This window comes from Sminthopsis crassicaudata, chromosome 3, assembly GCF_048593235.1.
Source record: "Sminthopsis crassicaudata isolate SCR6 chromosome 3, ASM4859323v1, whole genome shotgun sequence".
Classification (NCBI taxonomy): domain Eukaryota; kingdom Metazoa; phylum Chordata; class Mammalia; order Dasyuromorphia; family Dasyuridae; genus Sminthopsis; species Sminthopsis crassicaudata.
Window position 1 is genome coordinate 480,325,414 of NC_133619.1, and position 24,368 is coordinate 480,349,781.

At 35.8% G+C, this 24,368-nt stretch overlaps 1 protein-coding gene across 2 annotated transcripts in view; it reads right to left on the reverse strand.

Moving 5' to 3' along the window:
• Window positions 1-878: 878 nt before the first annotated feature.
• The window catches only part of WASF3 (WASP family member 3), a 184,350-nt gene continuing 160,860 nt past the window's right edge, over window positions 879-24,368 (reverse strand). The window contains exons 5-10 of one of the 2 annotated variants that reach the window (XM_074303610.1): window positions 23,236-23,389; window positions 19,240-19,357; window positions 8,480-8,646; window positions 7,356-7,622; window positions 5,780-6,150; window positions 879-4,592 (exon numbers count right to left, since the gene is read on the reverse strand). In XM_074303610.1, the coding sequence (XP_074159711.1) occupies window positions 4,435-4,592; window positions 5,780-6,150; window positions 7,356-7,622; window positions 8,480-8,646; window positions 19,240-19,357; window positions 23,236-23,389 (1,235 nt within the window). In that variant the 3' untranslated portion in view covers window positions 879-4,434. Of the gene's footprint in view, window positions 4,593-5,779; window positions 6,151-7,355; window positions 7,623-8,479; window positions 8,647-15,495; window positions 15,672-19,239; window positions 19,358-23,235; window positions 23,390-24,368 lie in introns of both variants that reach the window. The other variant, XM_074303609.1, reaches the window with a different exon arrangement.

Genomic DNA, 24,368 nt, shown 5'->3' on the forward strand with positions numbered 1-24,368 from the left:
TCTGCTCATTTCATTGGCTGTATTCTCAGTGCTTGTTGTTCAGACATTTCAGTTGTGTATAATTCTTTACAACTCATTGAGGGTTTTCTTGGCAAAGATACTGAAGTGGTTTGTCATTTCCTTCTCCATATCATTTCACAAATAAAGAAACTGAGTCAGAGTTAAGTAACTTGCTCAAAATCATACATAGTGTCTGAGGCCAGATTTGAACTCAGAAAGATGTGTTTTCCTTGCTCCACAGTACCACCTAACTGTCCTGCACAAATTAGGTGCTTAATAAGTTTGTGTTGGATTTTGTTATTCTCCCTATATCCTACAAAACTAAATTAAAATTCTTTTGACAATTTTTAGAGGTTATCTATAATGTTTGGAGGTTCTATATAATTTATATAAACTTTGTTTCTCTAAACTTATTTTCCTCAACTATCAAAATCTTTTTTACTTTTACTTTTTTTTTAAACTTTTATCCAGACTTCTTTCTTCTCTTGCCTAAAATGCTTTCCTTCTCTTCCCCGACCCTATCTACTAAAATATTATTTATCTTTCTTTGAGGCTAAACACAAGAATTGTCATAAGGGAAAAATGGATTGGGAATTAAGGTTTGAGTTCATAGCTTGCCTCTGCTGCTTCCTACTGTGATTTTGGGGGAAATCACTTATTCTCTATGAAGTTGGAACAAATGTCCATGAAGACCCTCATTAACTCTAAATTTTATGACCTTGTGATATGCCAGTTTTTCTAAGAATATTTGGAAATTCATTTGAATATTCTAACATTTTATAGAAATTTAAATGTGATTCGTGATGAACTCTCCTAATTCCAATAAAGCAGTCACAGCAAACACACAGTTTTATTATAGAAAAAAAAAAACAAAAACATAGGGTCAAAAGTGGAATTTTATTTGGATTTTTTTACTTGTACATAATCTCTATATTAAGATATACAAACAGATAAAAATGGTCTAATAAGAGTAAGTCTGTGTATACCATTTTAATTCATTTTACAATAATTGCAATAAAATACTGAAAGGAGGTGACAAAATACTCCGATTTTAAGGAAAAAAAATTCTTGGCTACTCTGGTTTACATCCCACTAGTCGTTAATGAATTACAATATACCACTTATTTTCAATTTATCATTAACAACGGATGCAAATAAGTACAAAACTTTCACAACACATTAGTGAGGTGCTCATAAAAGTTTCTGGCATTATAAATTCCACTGAAATAAAAAGTAACTATTAGAATATTTCACTTAAAATTATGTAATTCTCTAGCATGATTTTTTTTCTTAGCAAATCATAATATGTGCCAAGCTTCCTATTCATGGGTTGCCTTGGGATGATACAGCAAAGTCAGTTGCCTTCTTGCTACTTGACATATTTAACTAGATATCTGTGGTGACTTCTCACACTAAATTACATAATAATTTCATCCCTTTTGTCTAAAACTAATACTATCCAATATACAATAACAACAGGTTAATGACCTCATAACAACTTAAGCAATTAAGGGCAAATCAAAAGTTAATGGTTTAAGATAATGATTATAAACAATTTTTGGTCCAGTGACTCAAGTTACTATCCATTGCTTAGCTTTGACAAAACTAAAATATTAGAAATGAAATTTGCTTTTCATGAGCTCCTTTCTCCATGCTCTCCCTTTTTTGATACTAATTTGGGCAAAAGTAGTGAAAATTTCAAAGAATTTTGTTTTTCATGTATTAGCACAAAGTTGAGATTGCAATCTGGAATCATATTTTAGTATAAATGTTATTTGTGGCAAAAATACCCCAAACACAACCTAGTGTGTAGAATTAAACCACCTAAAACTATCTTTTCAAAGACAGCACATAGAGCAAAACCTTTTTTTAAAAAAATAATACTATAGCAACAAATTCGGATGAAAATAACTTATGCATTACACTAAAAGTAGACAGCTAATAATTAAACGTGGATAATTTAATTTTTTCTAGTGATAAGATATAAATGGAAGAGAAAAACCATGAATGGATGGGGGAAGGGAGGATATTTTAGTGTGCTTTTTTCTTCCTGAGAACAGAAGGTTCTTAGGAAACAAGGAAGTTTTGCCAAAATTAGGCCTAGAATTATGTAGATTTCTTCTGGTACAAAGATTATAATCCTAATCAGGTAAGAAAGACTCCCTCTCCCATCCCACCCCTCTAAATGCCCTAAGAATTATTACAGCAGAAGAGACTTCGACAAAGAGAGAATTTTAAAAGTCATTAGTAATATTCTATTCAGAAGAAGGGCAGGGAAGGAAATAATAAAAACTAAGAATCCTCACTTTTTTAGAATAAATTCTAAACATATAAAGCCAAGGACTTAAAACCTAGTCAAGAATTTTTAAGGAAACCCAAATGAAAAGATACAAGTGTTTACTATAATCTTCTAAAAGAGACAGACACCAGATTGCTCAGAGTCTGTGTGTTTGTGCTAATCAAAACCCAGTGCAATGGCATTATGAGCCTATGCCCATAAGTCCCAAAGTAACTATCTTCCTATCTATATCTATATGTACATAACTTAGGACAGAGAGTTAATACCTCAGGTCTGAAAGATGATCAGATTCATTCAAAACATTCAAAATGTTCCTGTTTAGATTTCTACTGTGAACTTTGTGTGTATGTGTATATGTATGTATTTCAAAGTCTCCTTCCACTCGTTACAATTATCAGTAGTGCTCAAAAGACTCAAAGGTTAATTTTAAATGCTGTAAAAAGTTTATAGGCAACATGAAATACCAGATAGAAAGATGGCCTTTGGGTCCGGAGGGCCTGGTTCAAATCCTCCTTCTGACATATTGGCTCTGTGACCTCAGTTAAGTCATCTAATCTCCATTTGTTTCATACTACTCTCTAAAATCATAAATTGCAGAATAATTGGCTGATTTAAATTGGTAGAGGTAATTTCCTTAGCAAAAATCCCATTTACTACTAAAACACAGTTCTAGACCCCACATATAGGGTTAGTCCGGCATGACACATTTTATATATACATAAATATGTATATATACATATAGACACACATATATGTGTGGGTATATCTTAAAGTTTTACATCTTTCTTTTTTAATATGAGCAGAGTGTGACTCAGTAGTCCCACAAACTAGAGGGAATTAACTTATGTTAAATAAGTGGTTATCATTCACCCAGAATTTTTTTTTAAAAGCAAACAGAAGCTCTAATGTATGAATTTCCTGTGGATCATTCCAAGGTGGAATACTGTCTTCTGTGAATTTTAAACAAATATGAACAATAGGCAGAAGGAGAGAAAAGTAAATGGAGTGATGGGACTGGAGTGGTTAGTGAGATGTTCTATCTTTGAAGATGATCAAGGAAATTTAGTGAGGTACATTTCTGCTCTATGTGCCCACCGCTAACTATAGTAGAAATTATGTGCTTCCAGGATGCCAGCAGTGCGGTTTATCTCTGCCCCCAGCTAGAACCACTAAAAGTGAGAATATCCTAATTACGAGTTTTATATCAGCGCTTGCTTCTTAGACTATTTTTTGTGGTTTTTTCACTGAAAACTTCAGACTCTCAAATGATCTTAGGCAATCTCTGAAGTTACTCTTAATTAACCACTGTAAAAAAATCAACAGACATCCATTGGCAACCCCCTAGGCAGAAATTCCCCCTTTTTCACAGTACTACCAGCATCAGTGGCCTGGAGCCCTCTGTGAAGATCATGAACTTTATTTACTGAGTGCCCACGGGATGAGGAAAAATCATGATGGAATCCCTCCTAATGATGGGCCCTCGCCATTTCACAGTTCCTGATGATTTCTAAGGATAGTTGAAGAGTTTGCAAAGGAAACGGTATTCTATGAAAAACATTCAAGCTCCCACACTACCAAACTAAGAAATAAAGCACAAGAGCCTGTGTTTCTGTTCTCTAAGTAGTTTTTCTCCTCTTGTGCCAAATTCAGTAACATATACTAAGAGCAAAGCAACAAATCGCCTGACTGATGGGAAGACAATCGCTCTGACACGAAGCTGTGAATTTTGCAATGATCTCACAACCAGGCAGCTTCACAAATGGAATTCAAATCAGCAGTCATACTGAACAATAAATGGGAAATAAAACTCCTTCCCTGGCCAGAGGGGAAACAAAAGGCTTGCTCCACAACAGTGCAACAACCACAGCACATTTTCTTGAGTGAAGCACATGATTTGCTATATTTAGTGGCACTTAAGTATTACACAGTAAATATTGGAAAAAAAACTGGAATTTTTGGATGTGCAGAAAGCGTAATCACATTATTAATACAAAAGTTGCTAAGCTACAGCATCACAATAGCGTTACATGAACACTGAGGCCTCTACAAATTTTCAACACACTGCCTTCCTTGTCAGCCAATGGTGTCATCAACTTCAACGAGCTGCTCCATGTGGCGTGCTAATGGAGAGAGCTTCAGTCTGACCAGTCATTATCATCAAACTCTGAGTCATCGTCAGAATCACTGTACTCCACGGCGATGCGTCTCGAGAGGATCGTTGCCACATCATTTCCCACAGGCTCGCGTTTCGCTTCTTGTTCCCGTTGTTCTTGCACCTTTTTCAGCTGAATTCCTGTGGGCAAAGCAGTTGAGAATGAACTCCCTTATTCTGACCCAAATGCAAAATCAAAATCATTATTAGAGTAGTGATAGCAGAATTGGGAGGAGAAAAAAAAGAATTCAGAAAGATTTTAAGAGAACTAAAGTGGAAAATGTTTAAAATTTCCTAAAGGAAAAAAATGAATGAGCACCCATCCATTAGGCAATCAGAAGTTGTCTTTTCTAATGAAATGAAGAAAACTAGCAAGAACAAATTTCATACATGGTATGCTAGCTTGTGTCCTTAGGTGGGGGAGGTGCAGTAGAGAGAGTGCTGACCCTGGAAGCCTCATCTTCCTGATTTCAAATACTCAGACTTTTACTAGCTGTGTGAATCTGGATGAGTTAGTTTGCCTATTTGCCTCAGTTTCCTCATCTGTAAAATGAGCTAGAGAAGGAATGGCAAATCACTATGTTGATGGATAGAAGGGAGGGAGAAAAGGAAGGAAGGAAGGAAGGAAGGAAGGAAGGAAGGAAGGAAGGAAGGAAGGAAGGAAGGAAGGAAGGAAGGAAGGAAGGAAGGAAGGAAGGAAGGAAGGAAGGAAGGAAGGAAGGAAGGAAGGAAGGGAGGAAGGAAGGGAGGGAGAGCGGGAACAGGGCAGGCTCTGCCAGATACAGACACTTACTATGTGCCAATCACTATGATAAGTATTTAATATTTCTCATTTAATCCTTACAATATTTTAGATGATAAATGCCATTACAATGTTCCTGTTTTACAGTTAAGAAAATTGAGACAGACAAATGTTGATTTGCTCATGATCACACAACTTAATGAGTGTCACCCCTGGATCTGAACTGGGGATTTCATGACTCCAGGCCCAGCACTCTACCTACTGCATTTCTTAGTTAAAAATATGAAATCTGTGGTCTGAGACCATTGTCTTAGAAATATTTTATGTTATAGTTAAGCCTAATGTGTATGTTTTCTTATTATTAACACTTTTTTCCCTAAAAGTATAATGGAGGGGGTGGAGAAAAAGGAGAGAGAGACCAGTTAATAAGGGTTGACAGGACTCTAGTGAAGGTATAACTGGGCAATGGTTACTCGAAACAATTATAATGGACATTAGGTATTCCAAGAAGATAGAAATAAGACTAGAAAAGAATACCAAAAACGCAGTTTCTAAAGGAAAAACATTTTGCAGTGTCGGCACTCACCCATGCGAATGGCAGCAAGGAGATCGCTCCGAGCATCACTGATGGCAGGCTGAGCTGGTTCTTGTCTCTTTGCGTCAGCCCCCACGGGACCGTGCATGGGAGAGGATGAAAGAGAAGGCCCGGCTACAGGGGGCCCAGGGGGGGGAGGTGGCGGCCCCGGAGGGGGAGGAGCTGTAACCACAAGCCCGGTGGAGGGCGGATGTGGAGTAGCCGTGTATGTGGAACTAGTGGCTAAGGGAGGGTAGGAAGAGGGGGTAGGAATCTGGAGAGGGCTAACAAAAGCAGTTTGTGCTGAAGGAATCATGGGGGGCGGTGGAGGCGGCGGCGGTCCTGATGGGTTATAATATTCAATTATCTGTGCTGGGAGCATCCTAACAAAAAGAGAAATACCAAATCACCACAACGTCAGCAGAAGGTGAAATTTTCTGAAACTCTAAAATCTACATAAGGTTAGATACTCATGGCCACGTCATATACTGTGAGTCTAATTAAAAGTATACAGTAAGGGCATAAGCATTTTCTGGGAGTTGTTTCAAAGGTCCTACTCAATCCATTACCATAGGATACCATATTTTTACTTAACTCGTCTTAGAAGTAAAAATGTAACCAGAGATAAAAGGATTTTTTGGTGGGGGAAAAAGGAGTATCATCTCCCTGATGATCACAGGATCTAGAAAGGCAGCAAGAATGTTATTAATGCATACTCTAAGGTAGCTAGTAGCAGGGAAGCACATAGTTAATCAAGTCAGGAAGAAAATCACTGTGAATAACTGTAAGGAAGAAGTAGAACAATTGAATTTCCTGAAAAATAAGTGTATTAAAGAAGGCAAAGATTGCTATGCCCGTTTCAGCACTGGCAATAAAGCAATGCTTCAGAGAATATATTTAAGCCAAGAAAAAGGAATAACAATAAATAAAAGTGGCATATCTGACCAAATGAAGGGGCATTCACAAACCAAGGAATTCATTTTAAAAGAGAGGAAGAGGGATGTTTGTTTCTATGGGAGAGAGTAAATTATGGGTTTCGGTGAGAAGACATCACAATACTGGAGGACGCTAGGCCACGATGTGCAAGGTCAAGGAGAGGGAGCAGATGATGAGACGTTATGACTGTTCAGGGTTAGATGATGCTATTTTTCTATGTGTGTTAAGGATTTCATTTTGTGCATTTATAAAAATCTTACCATGCACATGTACTGTCCAAGGTGCTAAGGGGATTATAAAGATAAATGTCCCTGTCCTCAGGGAGCTTATAATGTAATACATTTATAGAAAAAAATAAACCTTTAAGCCCAGTTAGCTGGTTTAAAAATACCTCATGAAATAATTCATTCAAATTACCTATAAAACATGGCCAATCTTCTTGTTTTTCATATAATATAACTAAAAAGAAGGGTAGTCTACTAGGATGTTATCATTTCTTTACCTGTAATTTTGGTTTCATGACATAATTATTGATAAGACAAGTCAGGTTTTCTCCTGCAGACATTTCAGCCCATGAATCATTAAAAACAGAATCAAAATATGAACTACATATACTATACTTTCAAAGAGTCCAGGCCCAAGGGATGTTTACCCATAGTCTGATGGAACCAAAGGTGCAGAAGCCTGTGAGCCATCCGAGGCCTGTGGTGGGGGTGGGGGTGGCTGCTGAGGTCTGTTCAAGGTCATGTGTCTGACCGTGGCTGAAGGAGGTCTATTATACTCATGCTCCAGGGCCTGGTTTGCAGCCCCATACTGCTGTGCATCTCCTGCTACATAAGAAGGAGTCACTGGCTGCTGATGAAGAGAATGATTTGGAGTAGCAGGATAAGAATAATCAGTCACATCAGATGCATGGGACCTATAATTAAAGAAAAAATGGAGAGGAATAAAATGACTTTCAGGTTTTTTTTTCTTTTAATATACATATAATATCTGCTTTTCTGTTATCAGTTCCTAAGTTATCAATTCCCTATTCCCTTTCCTATAATGTCATGAAAACTACAGAGCAATAATTGCATTATTATCTTAGCCAGAAAATGCAAGTGTTGTTCAAACTTAAATTCATTTTCAAAATAAGTATATCAGATGAACTAACATGCAGTAAATACCAGTATTTTTTCAATACTTTTAAGACTCTTTTACTCAGTCACAGAATAATGTAGAACAATTCAAATTAAACAGTATTTAAGGCAGATATAGCATTCTAATTGCAATGAAATATCGACAGGATATAATTAGAAATTATATAACAGTAGGTAGATTAGATAAACATTAACAGTAAGAGAAGTGAAAGAAATTAAGAATGCAATGCAGTGAATAATTTCTTTGCTTAAACAGAGAAAATGTATTTAACCAAAGCAGAGTGATTTAATAAGTTTAATATTTAAAAGCCTTGTTTTCTTTGCATAAACAGCCGAGTGTAACAAGCTGAAAGGAATGCAAACATTTTATTAGTTGAGCATAGAAGTTCACAAAGCTGCAGAGGCTGTTGTGGTCCAGGGTCAGCTAAGCTCAAGGGAGGGGAATGAGTAAAAGGACCTGTTTGTCCCACAGCTGCAGAGAACCAGGTGGCATTAGTAAGAGACAATCGTGCCGTTCTGGCACTCTGTTAAAGGGCACATTGAGTCAGCAAATTGAATGCGTATCATCGCAGGAAGACTGAAGCAGGGCAGGCAACAAAAAGCCAGGGCTCTGAATAAAGCAAAAAAGACCAACCCTCTGGGCACTTTGTCCTCTTTCAGGCCCCCTGCCTGTTCCAGTTTCTTGGCGTCACTCATGAACTCAATACCCATTTTCCTTCGCTCCCACTCTTCTTTTCTTGTTCTGACTTTCCTCACATTTACTTGCTGGTTTCTGTTAGGATTCAGCTTGTGCTTCTCCCTCTGAAGCAAAACAGGCAAAGAGACATTGGTGGAAAAGCCACAGACTGGGCATCAAGCTCTGGGGTTTCATGCAGTGCAGTCCTGTGAAGGCACTGAGTGATTTTCTTTTTCTTTTTTGCTTTTTTTCAATGCAGAGGAGCTGCCCTTGTCATAGGATCCTCCTTAATTGCAACACAAACTCCAGAAGATGGCATAAATGTGAATTTCTCTGCAGTGTAGTGAAAGCTGCTAGTAAAGGAGTTAAAATTTTAATATAGCAAATGGAGGGACCTGGCCTGAGATGTGGTATCCTTTCTAGATGTGTCCATGTTCAGAACTAAATACTGCTTTGGAGAACAGAGGTTAAAGGAAATGCCTTGAAGGAAAATGGGAAGGACCTATAGAGAAGAGAAATTCTGAGTGTTTTCAAAAAGAAACTTTGTCAATTGAGGGGAAAAAATTTATTTTATTTATTTATTTGAATTATTTAATGAAATTACTTATTAAAAAAAAAAAAAAAACAAAACAACAAAAAAAAAAAAAAAACAAAAAACATAGGACTGGATTGCTTTGCTACCCCTCCAAAACAGTATTGCAATATATAGATGAAAGGGGCTAGGAGAGACAAAATAAAGAAGGGTAAATAGGGAATTGATGAATGGATAAAAATGGGAAAGTGGCATTTTAGAGCTAGAATTATAAAGTGACAATAAAGCACTGGACTTGAAGTCAGGAAGAACTCAGTTCAAATCCAGTCTTGGGCACTTATATGTTACCTCCACTTGCCTCAGTTTCTTCATCTGTAAAATGGGGGTAACCCCTACCTCTCAGGGTGTTGAGAGGATAACAAATTTAAAGGTCTGTATAAATAATAGCCATTTTTACAATGATCATCATAACTTTTACAATTATAGCTAATATACTATATATATATATATATATATATATATATATATATATATATATATATATATATATATATATATATATATATATATATAGCTAATAAAGAGGAGAAATCCATAAGGGAGTAGTAAGTTTTTATGAAGGAAGGGTGAAAGACGAGATAGGAGCCACAGGAAAAAGTAGTAAGTCAAACTAGATTAAATAATATATCATTACATTTCCATAATCATTCCATGAACTGAAAGCACAGGATAGGTTCATGGGGAATCTTTAGGGAGGTAAGAGGCTACTGCAAAACAGGAAAAAGTTGGAGGGCAAGTCGGTATCAGTAACACAATGGGTCGTTTCAGAGCAGGCATTAAGAAGAGATACCTATGGATGTAGGTAAAGAATCACTGGACTCAGTTAAGAATATACAAATTCTGTAGAGAATTGACTCAAGTTTATAAAAATACAAGCCGGTCTCCAATTGATAAATGGTCAAAGGATATGAATAGACAATTTTCAGATGAAGAAATTAAAACCATTTCAACTTTTTAGGAAAAAATGCTCTAAATCACTATTGATCAGAGAAATGCAAATTAAGACAACTCTGAGATACCACTACACACCTGTCAGATTGGCTAAGATGACAGGAACAAATAACGATGAATGTTGGAGGGGCTGTGGGAAAACTGGGACACTAATACATTGTTGGTGGAGTTGTGAAAGAATCCAGCCATTCTAGAGAGCAATTTAGTACTATTCTCAAAAAGTTATCCAACTGTGTATACCATTTGATCCAGCAGTGTTACTACTAGACTTCTATCCTAAAGAAATCTTAAAGGAAAGAAAGGGATCCACATGTGCAAAAATATTTGTGGTGGCAAGAAACTGGAAAATGAACGGATGCCCATCAGTTGGAGAATGGTTGAATAAGTTACGCTATATGAATGTTGTGGAATATTATTGTTTTGTAAAATATGATCAGCAGGATGATTCCAGAGAGACCTGGAGAGACTTATATGAACTGATGCTAAGTGAAATGAAGTGAACAGAATCAGAATGTCTAATGACATTACATGGCAAAAAGAAAATTATATGATGATTGGTTCTAATGGTTCAACAGCAAGGTGGTTCAGACTAGTTCTAACAGACTTGTGATGAAGAGGACCATCTTCACCAGAAACAGGACTGTAGGGACTGAATGTGGAACACAACATAGTATTTTCACCTTTTTATTGTTGCTTGGTTGCATTTTGTTTTATTTCTCATTTTTTACCTTTTAATGTGATTTTCTTTTTGTACAGCATAATTATAAAAATACATATAGAAGATTTGCACATGTTTAACATATATTGGATTGCACCCATCTAAGAGAGGGAGTGAGGGAAGGAAGGGAGAAAAAAATTTGGAACATAAGGTTTTGCAAGGATGAAAGTTGAAAACTATCTAAGCATATATTTACAAAACAAAAAGCTATCAAAAAAAGAATGTGCATATTTAAAAAAGCCTCAGTGGACAGAAAGAGATGGAAATAATTCTAAAGTTGTCCAAGCCAGCTTAACAATTCTATACCAGTAGACAGTGTGATATAGAGGAAAGGTTATGGGCTTCAGAGTTAGAAAACCTGGCTTGTATCCTAACCCTGACATTAACTTTCTCAGTGACTTTGGAGAAGTGACTTCATCTCTCTAGAGCTGTTTGCTCATGTGAAAAAGAAAGTACAGGAACAGATGTCCTCTGAGTTCCTTTATAGTTCCAAATCTATCTTTCTACTCAATCTATCTTCCTTCTTCTAAACTTCCCTATTTCTTTATTAAGTTTCAGATACTGCTATAAGTACTAGAAATAAAAAAAAGTGAAAAAAATCCGTACTTGCAAGGAATTACATTAACAGAGAAAAACAAGAACATATGTAAGTATATATAAAATAAAATTTAGAATGAATAAATAATGGAGAGAGAATACTAGCAGTTGAAGGGACAGGAATAGCTTCATTCTTCAAGCTTGAAATCAGGAAAAACTTCATGCAGAAGATGGTGCTTAAGTTGCATTTAAATGTACTATTATAGAGTACTACTGTGAGGTAGTGAGGCAAGAGTACAATGTAGAAATGGGAGGAATCCAGCACCAAGGCAACGAGATGGCAGATAGATTGTCACATATAAGAAACAGAAAGCAAGTTGTCTAGATCACAGCACAGATGAAGGAGAATAATGTTCAATAAAGTTGGAAAATAGGTTAGAGACAAATAGGCTTTAAAAGCTAAACAAAGAAGTTTTTATTTGATTCTAGAAGCAATAGGAAATATACTACAGCTTATTGAGTAGAGATGTGACATAATTGGATCTGTGCTTAAGAAAAATCATTTTGGCAGCAATATATCAGATAGACTGAAGTGGAAAAAGAATTGAATCAAACAAACAAACAATTAGGAGTCCATTGCAATAATTTAGGTGAAAGGTGATGAGAGCCTGAGGTAAGGCATTAGTTGAGTGCATAGAAAAAGGAGATAAAAGAAATAGAAATGGCAAGATCTGGCAAAATGTAAGGAAAAGGCAGGTCAATGAGGAAGGATAATGTGAAGATACAAATCTAGGAAAGTAATGGATGGTAGTGCTTGCTCCTAAGAGAAATAGGGAAGTTTAGAAGAAGGGAGGGTTTGGGTAGAAAGAGCAAGAATTCTTTTTCATACATGATGTCCAAAGGGAAATGATCATGTGAGAGGATGCTCAGGGATAGAGATGAGGGCTGTGTGTGTGTGTGTGTGTGTGTGTGTGTGTGTGTGTGTGTGAGAGAGAGAGAGAGAGAGAGAGAGAGAGAGAGAGAGAGAGAGAGAAAGAGAGAGAGAGAGTCATTTTCATAATTCCATGGGAACTAAAAGGTTATCAAAAGGAAGAGTATAGAAAGAAAAGAAAAGCCAGCCTATTACCCCTACTTAGGGAGGATGAAATGAAATAATGGGTCATTAAAGTACTAAGAAAGAGTACTAAAAACAAAAACAGAAGAAGACTTATGAAAACCTGAGAGGAGAGATTAACCACAAGGAAAAAGGGGTCCCTGGCCCAGCACCACGAGGTCTGTTCTCAAAGATGATTGGGGGAAAAGAAAAAGAAACCATATGTTCTAAAATATGTACAGCAGCTTTCTCTTTGGTGGCAAAGAACTGGAAGTTGCCAGGATGCCCAACAACTGGGGAAATAGTCAACAGTTTCAAATTCGGCAGAGTTCCCAATAGAGGATGAGAATTGAAAAAAAAGTCATCCAGTTTGCCAGTTAATAGAGCATTAATAACTTTAAACTCTTTAATGAGGAGGCATGAAACTAGACTGCAAAAATTATAGGAGTAATAGATGAGAAAGCAGAGGTAGAAAGGAAAAGGAAAGAGTGATTAAGGGGAAAGATGATGGCTTCTAGGGGATGGTCTAGTGAAGGGAATGTGTGTGTGTGTGTGTGTGTGTGTGTGCGCCCGCGCGCACGCGCATTTGGGCATGTTTGAATGCAGGGGGGAAGAAACAAGGAAAAAGGAAAAAAGTTGAAAATAAGAGATTTGGAAAGAGAACTGAAGGAGCAATTTTCTGAAGACAGGGAGGGATGGAATTAACATACCAGTAGAAAGAAGTGGGTTTGGCCCAAAAAAAAAAAAAAAAAAAAAAAAAAGTTTCCTAATTATCTGAGACTGGGGAGGAGAGAATAGTGGATGAAGTCAAAGTGGGTTTTGTGATGAAGAGACGGGGAGAAGCAGGATTTTAAACTGAATATCCTTTTTTCTATAAAGTAAGAATTAAGGTCTTCAGCTGAAAAGAGGGAGATGGGATTATGTGCAGAAGGTATGAGAAAGGAAGAGAGAATTTGGAACAACTTCTCTTAGTAGTGAGAAGAGGAAATAGGAAAAAGTAAAAGAATGGTCTTGCTTCAATGAAGTGTTCATAAATCTATAGTCTTATATTTATGAAGACAACATTCCCAATGATCATTATGTAGGGATAGAATCACTAGCTTATATGTGTTTCAATTTACATAATTTATGTAAGTTAATTTATGTAAGCTAAAGGTGTGTATCTGGTAAGTGAATATATTTTCTTAAGAAAACTTCATCAAAGAAATCATCCAAAAACAATAATAAATTGCACTGTATGGAAGTGGAAGAAAAAACTGATTGATAGGTAATGAAATACCACAGGAACAAGTCTTAGAAAAATGCAAATATAAATAACAGTCATGTTGCTGCTGCTGACAGTATACATTGTATACAATATGGCACCCCATATTTGCTAGGCATAAACATTTTCCAAATATCTCATTTTAATCTTACAATAACCCTGGGAAGTAGGTGCTATTATTATACCCATTTTACAGTTAAGAGAAACTGAGTCTGAGAGAGTTTAGGTGACTTGTCCAAAGTGACACAGCTGTTAAGTTTTTGAGTCCATATTTAAATTAAGGATTTCCTAACCCCAGGCCTAGTGTTCAAACTACTATACCACCTGGTTTCCTAGATGAAATTTGGAAATCCAGAAAAAGTACAGCTCATATAACATTACTAAGAAAGATAAATAAATATTTAAAATAAAATTATGTGTTAAGGAAGATGGACAATCTGAACCACCACCTATTTTGTGGTCAACTTGAATATATTTGATCTTAAAATCCAGGATGTATATATACAAAGACCTTCCATCACGTAGAAAAGAATACTCATCTTCTTCCATCAGGATTTTTGGAGAACATTACCTGAAATAAGGTACTTCACTTAGAATAAAAAGTTCATATCCATAGGATTCATATCATTTTTGCATGAATAGATAAGAAATGAAATTAAATAATAAATTAATCCAATGATTGACAGTGAGAAAGATAAAATGCTTCTGAACAGTAACCCTGTTATGATGTATTCTAATATCCATTTTAAGGAAATCATTCAGTCCTTAAAATTCCAAAGTTGAAGGTAAGATTAACTAAAAATTTAACTTAATAATTTCTTCATGTCATGTTAGTCAAAACTTGGGGAGGAAGATGGTATTAGGAAAGTTGAAGTTAACAGTACTATAAAGTGTAAAGCCCAGACTATGATGTTTTACTCTGTTTTTAAATATGAGAACTGCCACCAAGAGGAAATCTAGAAGAGCAATCTTGAAAAACAAATAAGTCTTAACAGCTAAATGAGATGTCTTATCTTATTTATATGTTTTTAAAAAGCTTTGCATAAAGTCTTTCTTGTCCCCTCCAACACAAAATTTTAAGTTAGAACACAGAAAAATAATAGAAACAAAATGAAAAATTATCGGACTAAATCCACTGGATTCATTCCATCCAAAGAACTGCAATTGCCACTCAGTGGCCCTGTCATTTAGACCTGTATGAAGAAATATTTTTACAGCTAACAGTCTTTTGGTGAGCTCCAATGATGAGCTTTTCCTGTAAATCAGAGTACATGAGATTAGTTATATGAAAGGCAAAAACAGGCACACTTTTTCTTCCATCAGTCTTAGGCATATTTTCAAAAAGAACAATGGAATTATTATTCTATTAATTACTCTATTAATAGTAACAACCAATCATTCTGAGACACTGTATATCAAGGGCAATTCAACATGCCAAGCTAAAAATGAAACTATCACTATAGTTAATTAAATTGAAATTTAAATATCTTCTAAATTAACAAAGCAAAATCAGTGACTGAACTAAACAATCAATTAAAGTCAGAAGGATTTTTAATCCTACAAAGAAAAACAATACCAAAAAAACTTATAATTTCAACAAAATACTTTCAATGCATAGCTTAGGTAAGTTCTAAGATACAGTCCAAACTTTTTTGAGAACTAAAGCTATTCCTGCATTTCCAAATTATGTAAAAGCAACAACAACAAGAAGAAATGTCTAATGCAATGTCTAAATTAAAAAAAGAAAGGAAGAAAGCACCAAGAAATGGCTCATACATAACCATTACATGGGGATAAGGGAGCTTTAATACACACAGACCTAGTATCTGGGGACAGGGATCCCTCGGAAGACGCTCCATGGTACACACTTTGAGACAACCTGTTGTCAGGTCTAAGCTCTTTGTCATATGCCATCATATTCCACTCCTGGCGCCTGTTCCTGGCTTTTCTAACCTTTTTCACCTCACGAGTTGTGCCATCTATACGCTTTTGCTCCTGATGTCCAGGAAAAGAAAGGAAGCATGTCAAGACAGAAGGGAAAGGGAAAACAGCAGGTTAAATGCAGTTAAAATGAACAGGAATATAAACCTGATATGCAAATGGAAGCCCTAGCCTAGTTGTAAAGGAAATTCGAAAAGAAGTCTAACCATCACATGCTATGGCCCCAAAAGAAGCAAGCTTTATTTGTTAACTCATGTTGTATCTAGATGAAGGAAGCTGCTCTTTCTTTAGTTGCTCTTTATTGCTTAGATAAGAACATTTCTCAAGGTACATCACTACTGCATAACTTTTTAAAAGTCTTGATGAAAAAATATGCATAATAAAATATTTTTCTTCTAGAATAAAGATAAATAACCTTTATTCTCAATTTCTAAGTGATATTCCAAATGATATCTAAGTCAGTTTTGCTAATAATTAAATAGAAAAACAGAAAACTTACCTGTCCCATTAATGAAACACTTATTTTTGCTCTAGACCTTTGGCCTTACACAAAAATCAAGAACACAGTCCCACTACTGACAGGCACAACAATACAACCTCATCAGTAAACACTTAGGACTTAATGGATATCTCTAGAGAGTGGTAGGTATTTATTTCTGTTATGTTTATTTGCCCTACATAACTCACAAAATGCTAAGTCCCTTAAAAGCAAGGACTGAATTTTCTATTTCTCTGTGAATTAAATTTTCATTTGCATCATTTTGAATAGGAGCACTCAACTCTTTTTCAACTCATTTAGATTTATCAACTGCAGGGATAACATGTGATAAGTACCACTAGCAAGATCAAGCAATTATAACAACTCTCTGTTGCAAATTAAAATTAAGATTTATAAAGCATGTTCCTGGCAGCTCTATCATAGAGGCAAGTAAATTATGCAGGTATTATATCTCTATTTTGCAAATGAGAAAAAGTGAGGCTCCAAGATATGAAATGACACAGAAAAGAGCAAGTGGGAAGGTCAGGATTTGGTCCCAGGTCTTCTGGGCCCAATAATCTTTTCACTGTCATCATATTGTCTCTCCACAAAATTATTATGAGAATCCAGAAAGGCGGCTCCAGAAACCAATGGTTCCAGATCCTGATTTTGAGACATAATGGAATGTCTCAACCTATCCTAATATTATCCTATATAGTATCATGACATCTCAAAAAAAAGTTACAAGAAAATAAAGATTAACTTTTATTTTCTTTATTGTGGAGCTCTATGTGTCATGTAACACTTTCAGGTGTGGTAAAGTAATGAAGAATCAAGCAATTAGCGATTGTGACAGCAATATAGTTGGGAATCATCATCCTATGAACCCTGTGTTGCATCTATCCTTTGCAGATGGCTGATGGTTGATTAGATGATTGATTTAACCATCATGAATCTGCTAAGTGAAAGCATAGAAGTGTTAGCCAGTAAAGCAGTGCCATGGACAGAGCACTGGGCCTGCAATCCGGAAGGCTTGAGTTCAAACTTGTTCTCAGACAATTATAAGCTATATGACCCTGGGCAAGTCACTTAGTCCTGTCTATCTCAGTTTCCTCATCTGTAAAATGATCTGGAGAAGGAAATGGCAAACTACTCCAATATCTTTGCCAAGAAAACACCGCACAGGGTCGTGAACAATTGCACATCACTGAAACAACTCAACAAAAACTACTATAGAGGTATCAGCACTTAAAGCCTATTTCAATAATGAATCCAAGTTTTTGGTTTTCTGCTGTTATTTTATTTTGATGAATCCAAGCTTTTGACATCATGAATACTTCCTCCAACACAGATCACAAAATCTCTATAGCTAAATAGCTTATCTTTGAGATCTGCTGTAACTTCCCTTCAACTACAACTAAGCTAGCCAGTCCCTTCATTGCTTAAGCATCAGGTTCCTCATCTGAAAAATGAAAGGATTAAAGTAAAGAAAATCTAAGATCAGCTTTAATGCCCAAGTTTTCCAAAAATAGGAAAACCTTTATTCTTACTCTCAGAATCAAACAATAACTATTCTGACTTTTAAAAAAAATCTCTATTTGACCTAAAAACAATGTGATACTGAGGCAATCATCACAATTACAAGTATTTGGGAAATTCAGGATGAAATCAAAGATATAGAAGGAGCTACTAGCTTTGTAGACATGATAATTACAGATTAATACATTTTCCGTGAAGGCATAGAAAAATAATTATATATGTATTTATGCCAAAAGCATCATTTTTGGATCATGTGCAAGAAGCATCTGTAAGGTCACTGAAAAGTAAATTATATATTTAATGAAAAGCACTCTTCTAAGTCTCAATGATATTTTGCATTTCATAAGAAATGTATAGGGAGCTATCACTAGAATGGCAAATATTTCCCTGCCTCTCTTTCTTCTTAAGAGTAATATCCATCTTTTCTTCTCAGAGACAATGCCTACAAAATTCTATAACTCTCCCATGATGTTCATGACTTTAATAAATTCCCCAAATCCGACCATACACACATAAAAGAGATAACTAAAACAATCCATTCTTTTTAAACCCATTTCTTTAGGATCTTTGTAGTTTGTGCTATTTAAATTATAAAAATCACTGAAAAATCCTTTGGGCTTAGCAAATGTCAAACATTTCTCTAACTCAGAGGTTCATAAACTTTTTATGTGTCATAGAACTCTTTAATGCCTGTGAACCCCTTCTCAACATGTTTTTAAATGCATAAAATAAAATACATAAGATAATAAAAGAAACCAAATGTCAGAGAAAATAAAGATGCAATTCTCCCATCCAAATTCACAGGCCCTTGCGCTCTGTAGAAGTTAAGATCCTCTGCTCTAAGCCAAAGCTTTTGAGTATTTGCTATACAAACTAGATTCTTCTTCCTAGGAAGTCTGAATAATAGGTTGTCTTCCAATGGAAAAAATAAACTTCTAGGATACCAAAGAAAACTTTTAGGGAGTGTCCCTTAGCTTTCATTGGTCACAAATGAAACATATCTCCAACAGTGAAGTCAGCCCTCTGCAGAGACTGTTTAGGCAAAATCTTTATCACTTATGAGCTCCTTTTTCTCTTCACCTCCACAATTCCCACAAGAAGAACATCATTTATAGCATATAATACCTCCTAAATATAAATATCAAACTGGCTTTGCATTCTAATATAAGCAATACATCATTTTTTTAAAATTAGATGATAGCTAGAGAGCCCAACAATGAACAAAATCTAAAAAATTAAAATTGATCATCTTCCCCCATAATAAGGCAATAGGAATTATTTCTGAGATGTGAATGAAATCACGGGTAGAGAATTTTAAATACAAACTTATAAATAAAAACTAGGTATAAGTATCTTCTTTTGTTAAAATGAAGCAGACTGGTTGGATGTAAGAAGGGAAAAAAAGTTGAAAATATTTATTGAAAAATTATGGTCACACATGATCCTCAATTATCTTTATATTAAAAATGTAACCTGCAAAAATTTCAGCACCCTGTCTGGCATACCTATCATATTTCAATAAAGAGTAAGATTCAGCAATTTGGTTTGGATATCACACCTGAGTTAGCCATGAATTTACATGTTTTCTATTCTGCAGTGATTTACCTTTTGTCTTCTTTTTTCTTTCCTTTTGTCTTCTGTATCCTGTAGCATCTTCTCTTTCCAGAGATCAAAGAAATAGGAAGGATCAGTATAGAACTTCAATCCATCTTTCTTGTCATCTCTATAAAAATGATATGGAAGTAAATAGACATTACATACACTTTTAAGTTTAAAGGTTTCAACTTTGATTCTACTTTACTAAATTACCACATTAACAAATTGACAATCAGAAACTGAAATTAAATGTCTTATTTTAATAACCACCTCAAGAAATGTGGAATCATAACATATATATAATCTTAGCAACACATGCTAAAGTAATTTGGTAATGAGAACATTTCAAAATTCTCTTGGCTTCATAGTTACATGCAGAAAATTGGTGGAGAAATAAAAAAATTTCCTCAAATCCTAGAAATTGAAAATGATATTCACATATCACTAGGGAGTGTTTGTATTATCTTCCATCCTCTGCTTCTGTATTGTGTATTCCTGCATACTCCTCAAGTCTGAATTGGTATTTTTGTATGAAACAGAAACACATGCCTATTTTTCTTCTGTAACCCCAATTTATCTTAAATTTCCAATGCAAGATGCTACACAGAATTTTTTCTGACTCTTTCTAGTGGAGTAAATGCAATTCAACAAGCATTTGTTCAATGTCTACTAGGACTTCATTTAGAAAGATAGAAAGAAGACAGTTTCTTCCCATAAGGAGTTTATATTCTACTGGAGAAAGGGAAGGGAAGAAGAACATGAACACAGATAAATATACACAAAATGCATTCTAAGTAAAAGAAGGTAATTATGGCAGGCAGGTGAGAAGTGGAGCACTAACAACTGAGGGGACCAGGAAAGATTTCATGTAGAAAGCTGCACCTGAGCAGTGTACTGAAACAAGGCAGGGATTACACATAGGAGAGTGAGGAGTGACAAGCACAGAAGGTGGTCTATGAAAAGGCAAGGAGAAAAAAAGATAAAACACTGTGTAAGAGGAACAGCAAATAGTGGGTTTGGCTGTCCAGTCATCCTGATCTGTACCTGGTCACTGGACCCAGATGGCTCTGGAAGGGAAAGGGAGGCAGGCAACCTTGCACAGTCCTCCCTCACTGATATCCCTTTCAGTGTAATTGCATCCCCTCCCTGATATCACAGTCCCCTTGAGAGCAAAGGACGAACAACAACTACAATGGAATATGGACATGGAGAGGTACATGTGCGATTGTGCTGGAAAAAGAGATTGAAGTTACACTGTGAAAGGCCTTAAAGGCCAAGTGGAGAAATCTGTCTTCTACTGACAAGAGGAAGACGCTAAAACTTCTTGAAAAGTGAGTGACACGGACAGGTCTGAGGAATAGAATATCCCTTTTTCAGCTGTGTGGAAAATGTATAGAAGAGAAACGGGAGTCAAGGAGACCTTGCAGTAGCTTAGGCAAAAAGTGCTGAGGACCTCACTAGGGTGGTAGTTATGTAAGGGGGGGGGGGGAGTAGGAGAAATACAGTAATAAAACCAATGAAATGGAGGATACTGTGAGATTATAAAATGAGGAAAGAGTCTGAAGGAGAAAGTGAGTTATGTTATGGAAACATTGAGTTTAATAGTTTATGGGACATTCAGGCAAAATTGTCTCCTAGGCAAGATGTGTATGTATGTGGCTAAAAGGGGAGGTGGATGAGGGCTGGAAATGTAGCTATGGGTGTTCCTGGGATCAGTGAGGAAGTATGTCCGGGGAGCAACAAAAGCTTTTGGACAGTAGTCTGACCCACTCCAAGGAGCTGGGGCATGATAATCCAGGAAAGGAGACTGAGAACCAGGAGAGAGCAGGGTAAAAATGATGCGAGAGAAGAATATTGAGAGAAATGAAAGAGACCCCATTCTTCAAAGCTACTAAATAGATAAGAAAGAAGACTATTAAAAAGTATTTGATTTATCAGGCTTGGTAATATTACTGGGAACAATGAAGAGTAGTGTCAACTGAATAGTAAAGTCAGAAGTCAGATTGCATGAGGTTGAGGTGTAGAAGGTTCAAAAGTGGAGGCAACTAGTTTTTTCTAGGATTTTGGCTGTGATGAGTAGAACAAAATGATACTTTGAACCAAGAGAAATTTACAGAGCTTCTTTTTTGGAGTTTGGCAATCAAAGGGAAGAGGTATGTAGCCTGATAACTTGAGGGGACAACAGGATCAACTCAAAGTTTTAAGGTAGTGGGAGAGCTGTTCAGGCGCCATGGAGAAGAAGCCTGGGGTGAAGTAGAGAGAGTAATGTGCTTGAATATTGGTTCCACTATTTACTACCTTGCACAAATAATTTGACCCAATTCTCAGGGCTTTAGTTTTCTAAGCACCCCTGGTGATCCTCACAGTTCCTAATCCTATGACTTACATTAGACTTCCCCTTGCACTTATATTCCCTAACAACAGAAAATGAAGATGAGTAAATCCAAATCACTAACAGTAGCCCCTATGACCTGAGTACCATTCAGTTCTTCTGAACCTAGGGGAAAAAGGACAAAGCAAAAGAAGAAACTGCAAGGTAGATGTCTGACTAATGATGCTCACATAAACAATAGTCATTATGGGCAGTTTGTATGGCTTTGAAATTCTCAGATCTGAAGAACCAATGATGAGGGTCATATTGTTAAGGAGCTGTGGGAGGCTGAGGCTGGCTATTGGTATAAACTTCCCAAAGAAGCGTCTCCACCAGACAGCATTTCCTTTCTACTCATGTACTTTCAGTTAGAGAGTGCCAGCTCCTAAATAAGTTATTTTCCTTTCCACTATTTGCCCCTATTCCTTATTTCCGGGTCTTCTCTTCCTCCCTGGCCCTCTTGGATATTGTAGCACCATCTCTCACAGCCTTTGAGAGTTTTCCAAGGTTTTGTCATTGCTGCTGCTGCTAATTAATAATCCTCTTCATCCTTCAAGTCTCAAGATTCTGTATCCTCCATGAGGTCACCCTTCACTACCGCTCCACTGCTTTCTGCCTTAATTATTTGGCTTAGATCTCCTTTTGCCTCAATGCATTTTCTATCTTTTGTTATATTTAATCTACATACATGTCATATTACCCTTTGTAAAAATGTAAGTTTCTTGTAGACAATGTCACAGTTTATTTTTGTATTCCCACTGCTTACTACAGATTTTGTATATATCAGATCCTAAATAAATGCTCACCTAATTGAACTGATAGTATCTTATCTGAACTTTTTATATCTCCCAGGGCCTAAATGCTCTGTACAAAGTAGGAATTAATTTTACAGAATCACAGACTATTATGCAACAGTATTCTAGCTCAGTAAAATTTTACTTTACTGTACCTCTAAACAAGGGAGTGACCCTTATGGCAATTTAGTTCAAAAAATTGAAATAGATGGGGTAAATAAGATGGTTAAATTATACAGAGGAAAATGAGGGGGGAAAAGAAAGAATGCATTGGCAGTGGGCGATTAGGCAGCATTAATTTCCTTGGGGTTCATTTTGCATTGGGCCTAAATTGTATGCTGCACTCTTCTATAATTATGATGGGCTAACCTGTTGATCAAAAAACCTGTAATATTGCATAACGTACTATGCTGTCTGGAATGATAAATGTGTCTGCACTGAAATGCGGAGACAGATCAATTGTTTGCTGTATGGTAACTGAATCATGTAGTTGCCTTTACATTGTCTTGGAACATTGTAAGTACAAAGCCCACGCACTATTACTGACAAATGAATCATTTCTATTAAAGAAACCCAGGACTCACTCTTTTGATAACAAGCATGCTGATAACTAGAAATTATACAACAAGTATTCAAGGCTTTCCAACGTCTTTATGTTTTGGTCCTTTTGTAACAACCCACGAAATTGGGAAGGTTGTTAGATTGTCACCTAAAAGAATTTCTCCTCAAAGAAGAGTTTCTACACAGTTAAATGAATCTTTTCGTAATACCTATTCATCACCTAAAACCAGACTTTTAATGAAAAAGTACAATAGACTTTGTGGTTACATAAATCTATACCTGTAAGGTGTAAGAATATTCAGTGGAGGGGGCTTATCACTCTGATTGTAAATGTCAGAAACTGGATTGGGAATACTGTTCTTGGAAACCACCTGCTGGTCTTGTATTGTAGAGCTTTTGAATGCTTTCTTCATATTAATATCCTGTAGTGATACTGTTGAAAAAACCAAAAAAATGTGGTTAGCAGAGAACACGTTTATTTTCACTCTTAAGGGCCTAAGTTTAATTCAGTTATTGGACATTAAAACCAATCACAATGCAAGGACTCATGGCATGCCATATCCTTTAACTATGTAGATAACCCTCTTTAATATATATGTATGAGTGTTTAAGTATGTGTAACAGTATTTTTAATAGAGAAAATGGTAATAGATTTCTTTCAATTAAGCTTACATTCTTACTAATATCACTGAATAGATGTAGAATTGGACAAATGGTCAGAAATTCTATACACACACACACACACACACACACATACACACACACACACACATAAAGGAATCAGTGTGAAATTTTTGGTTTCCAGAACAATAGATATATTTGCCCCAAATTCTGTTCCCCAGGGAATAAATCTATTCAGACAGCAAATACTAAGCAATATTTACTTAGATAATTGGAATATGGTTCTCTACTGGTAACAGGCACAGGAGTTTTTTTTGGCTGCAGACACAAAGCAGAAAAGATGGCAGGAGGTTGCATATACCAATTATATTAAAATGCTATAGAAGTTATCAGGATCAAAAATGATCAATAAAATCATTATGATAAAAAATCTACAAGCTGATTTTTTAAAATGGGGATTGAGGGCTACTAAAATAAGATTCAGCTCAGGAATTCATAAATCCTGATATCCATATTTATTTTCATGTGGTTTCTACTGCACCAGAAGAAACTATAGCAACAAAGAACTTGAGACAATATATGTGAAAATAGTTTGATTTCCAACAATTTAAGTAATCAGTTATAGTATAACTTAAGATCAAAGTTCTTTTGTCTATTGATAGTTGAAGCTCCTAAATTACTCTTCTAATTTTTATCTTCTAAAAGAAAATTTAGCCATTTAAAAAGGCAGACAAAAGAATTTTGTAATTTTCTAATGTTGAAAAAAAGCTGCAAAAAGCTTCAAAAAGCTA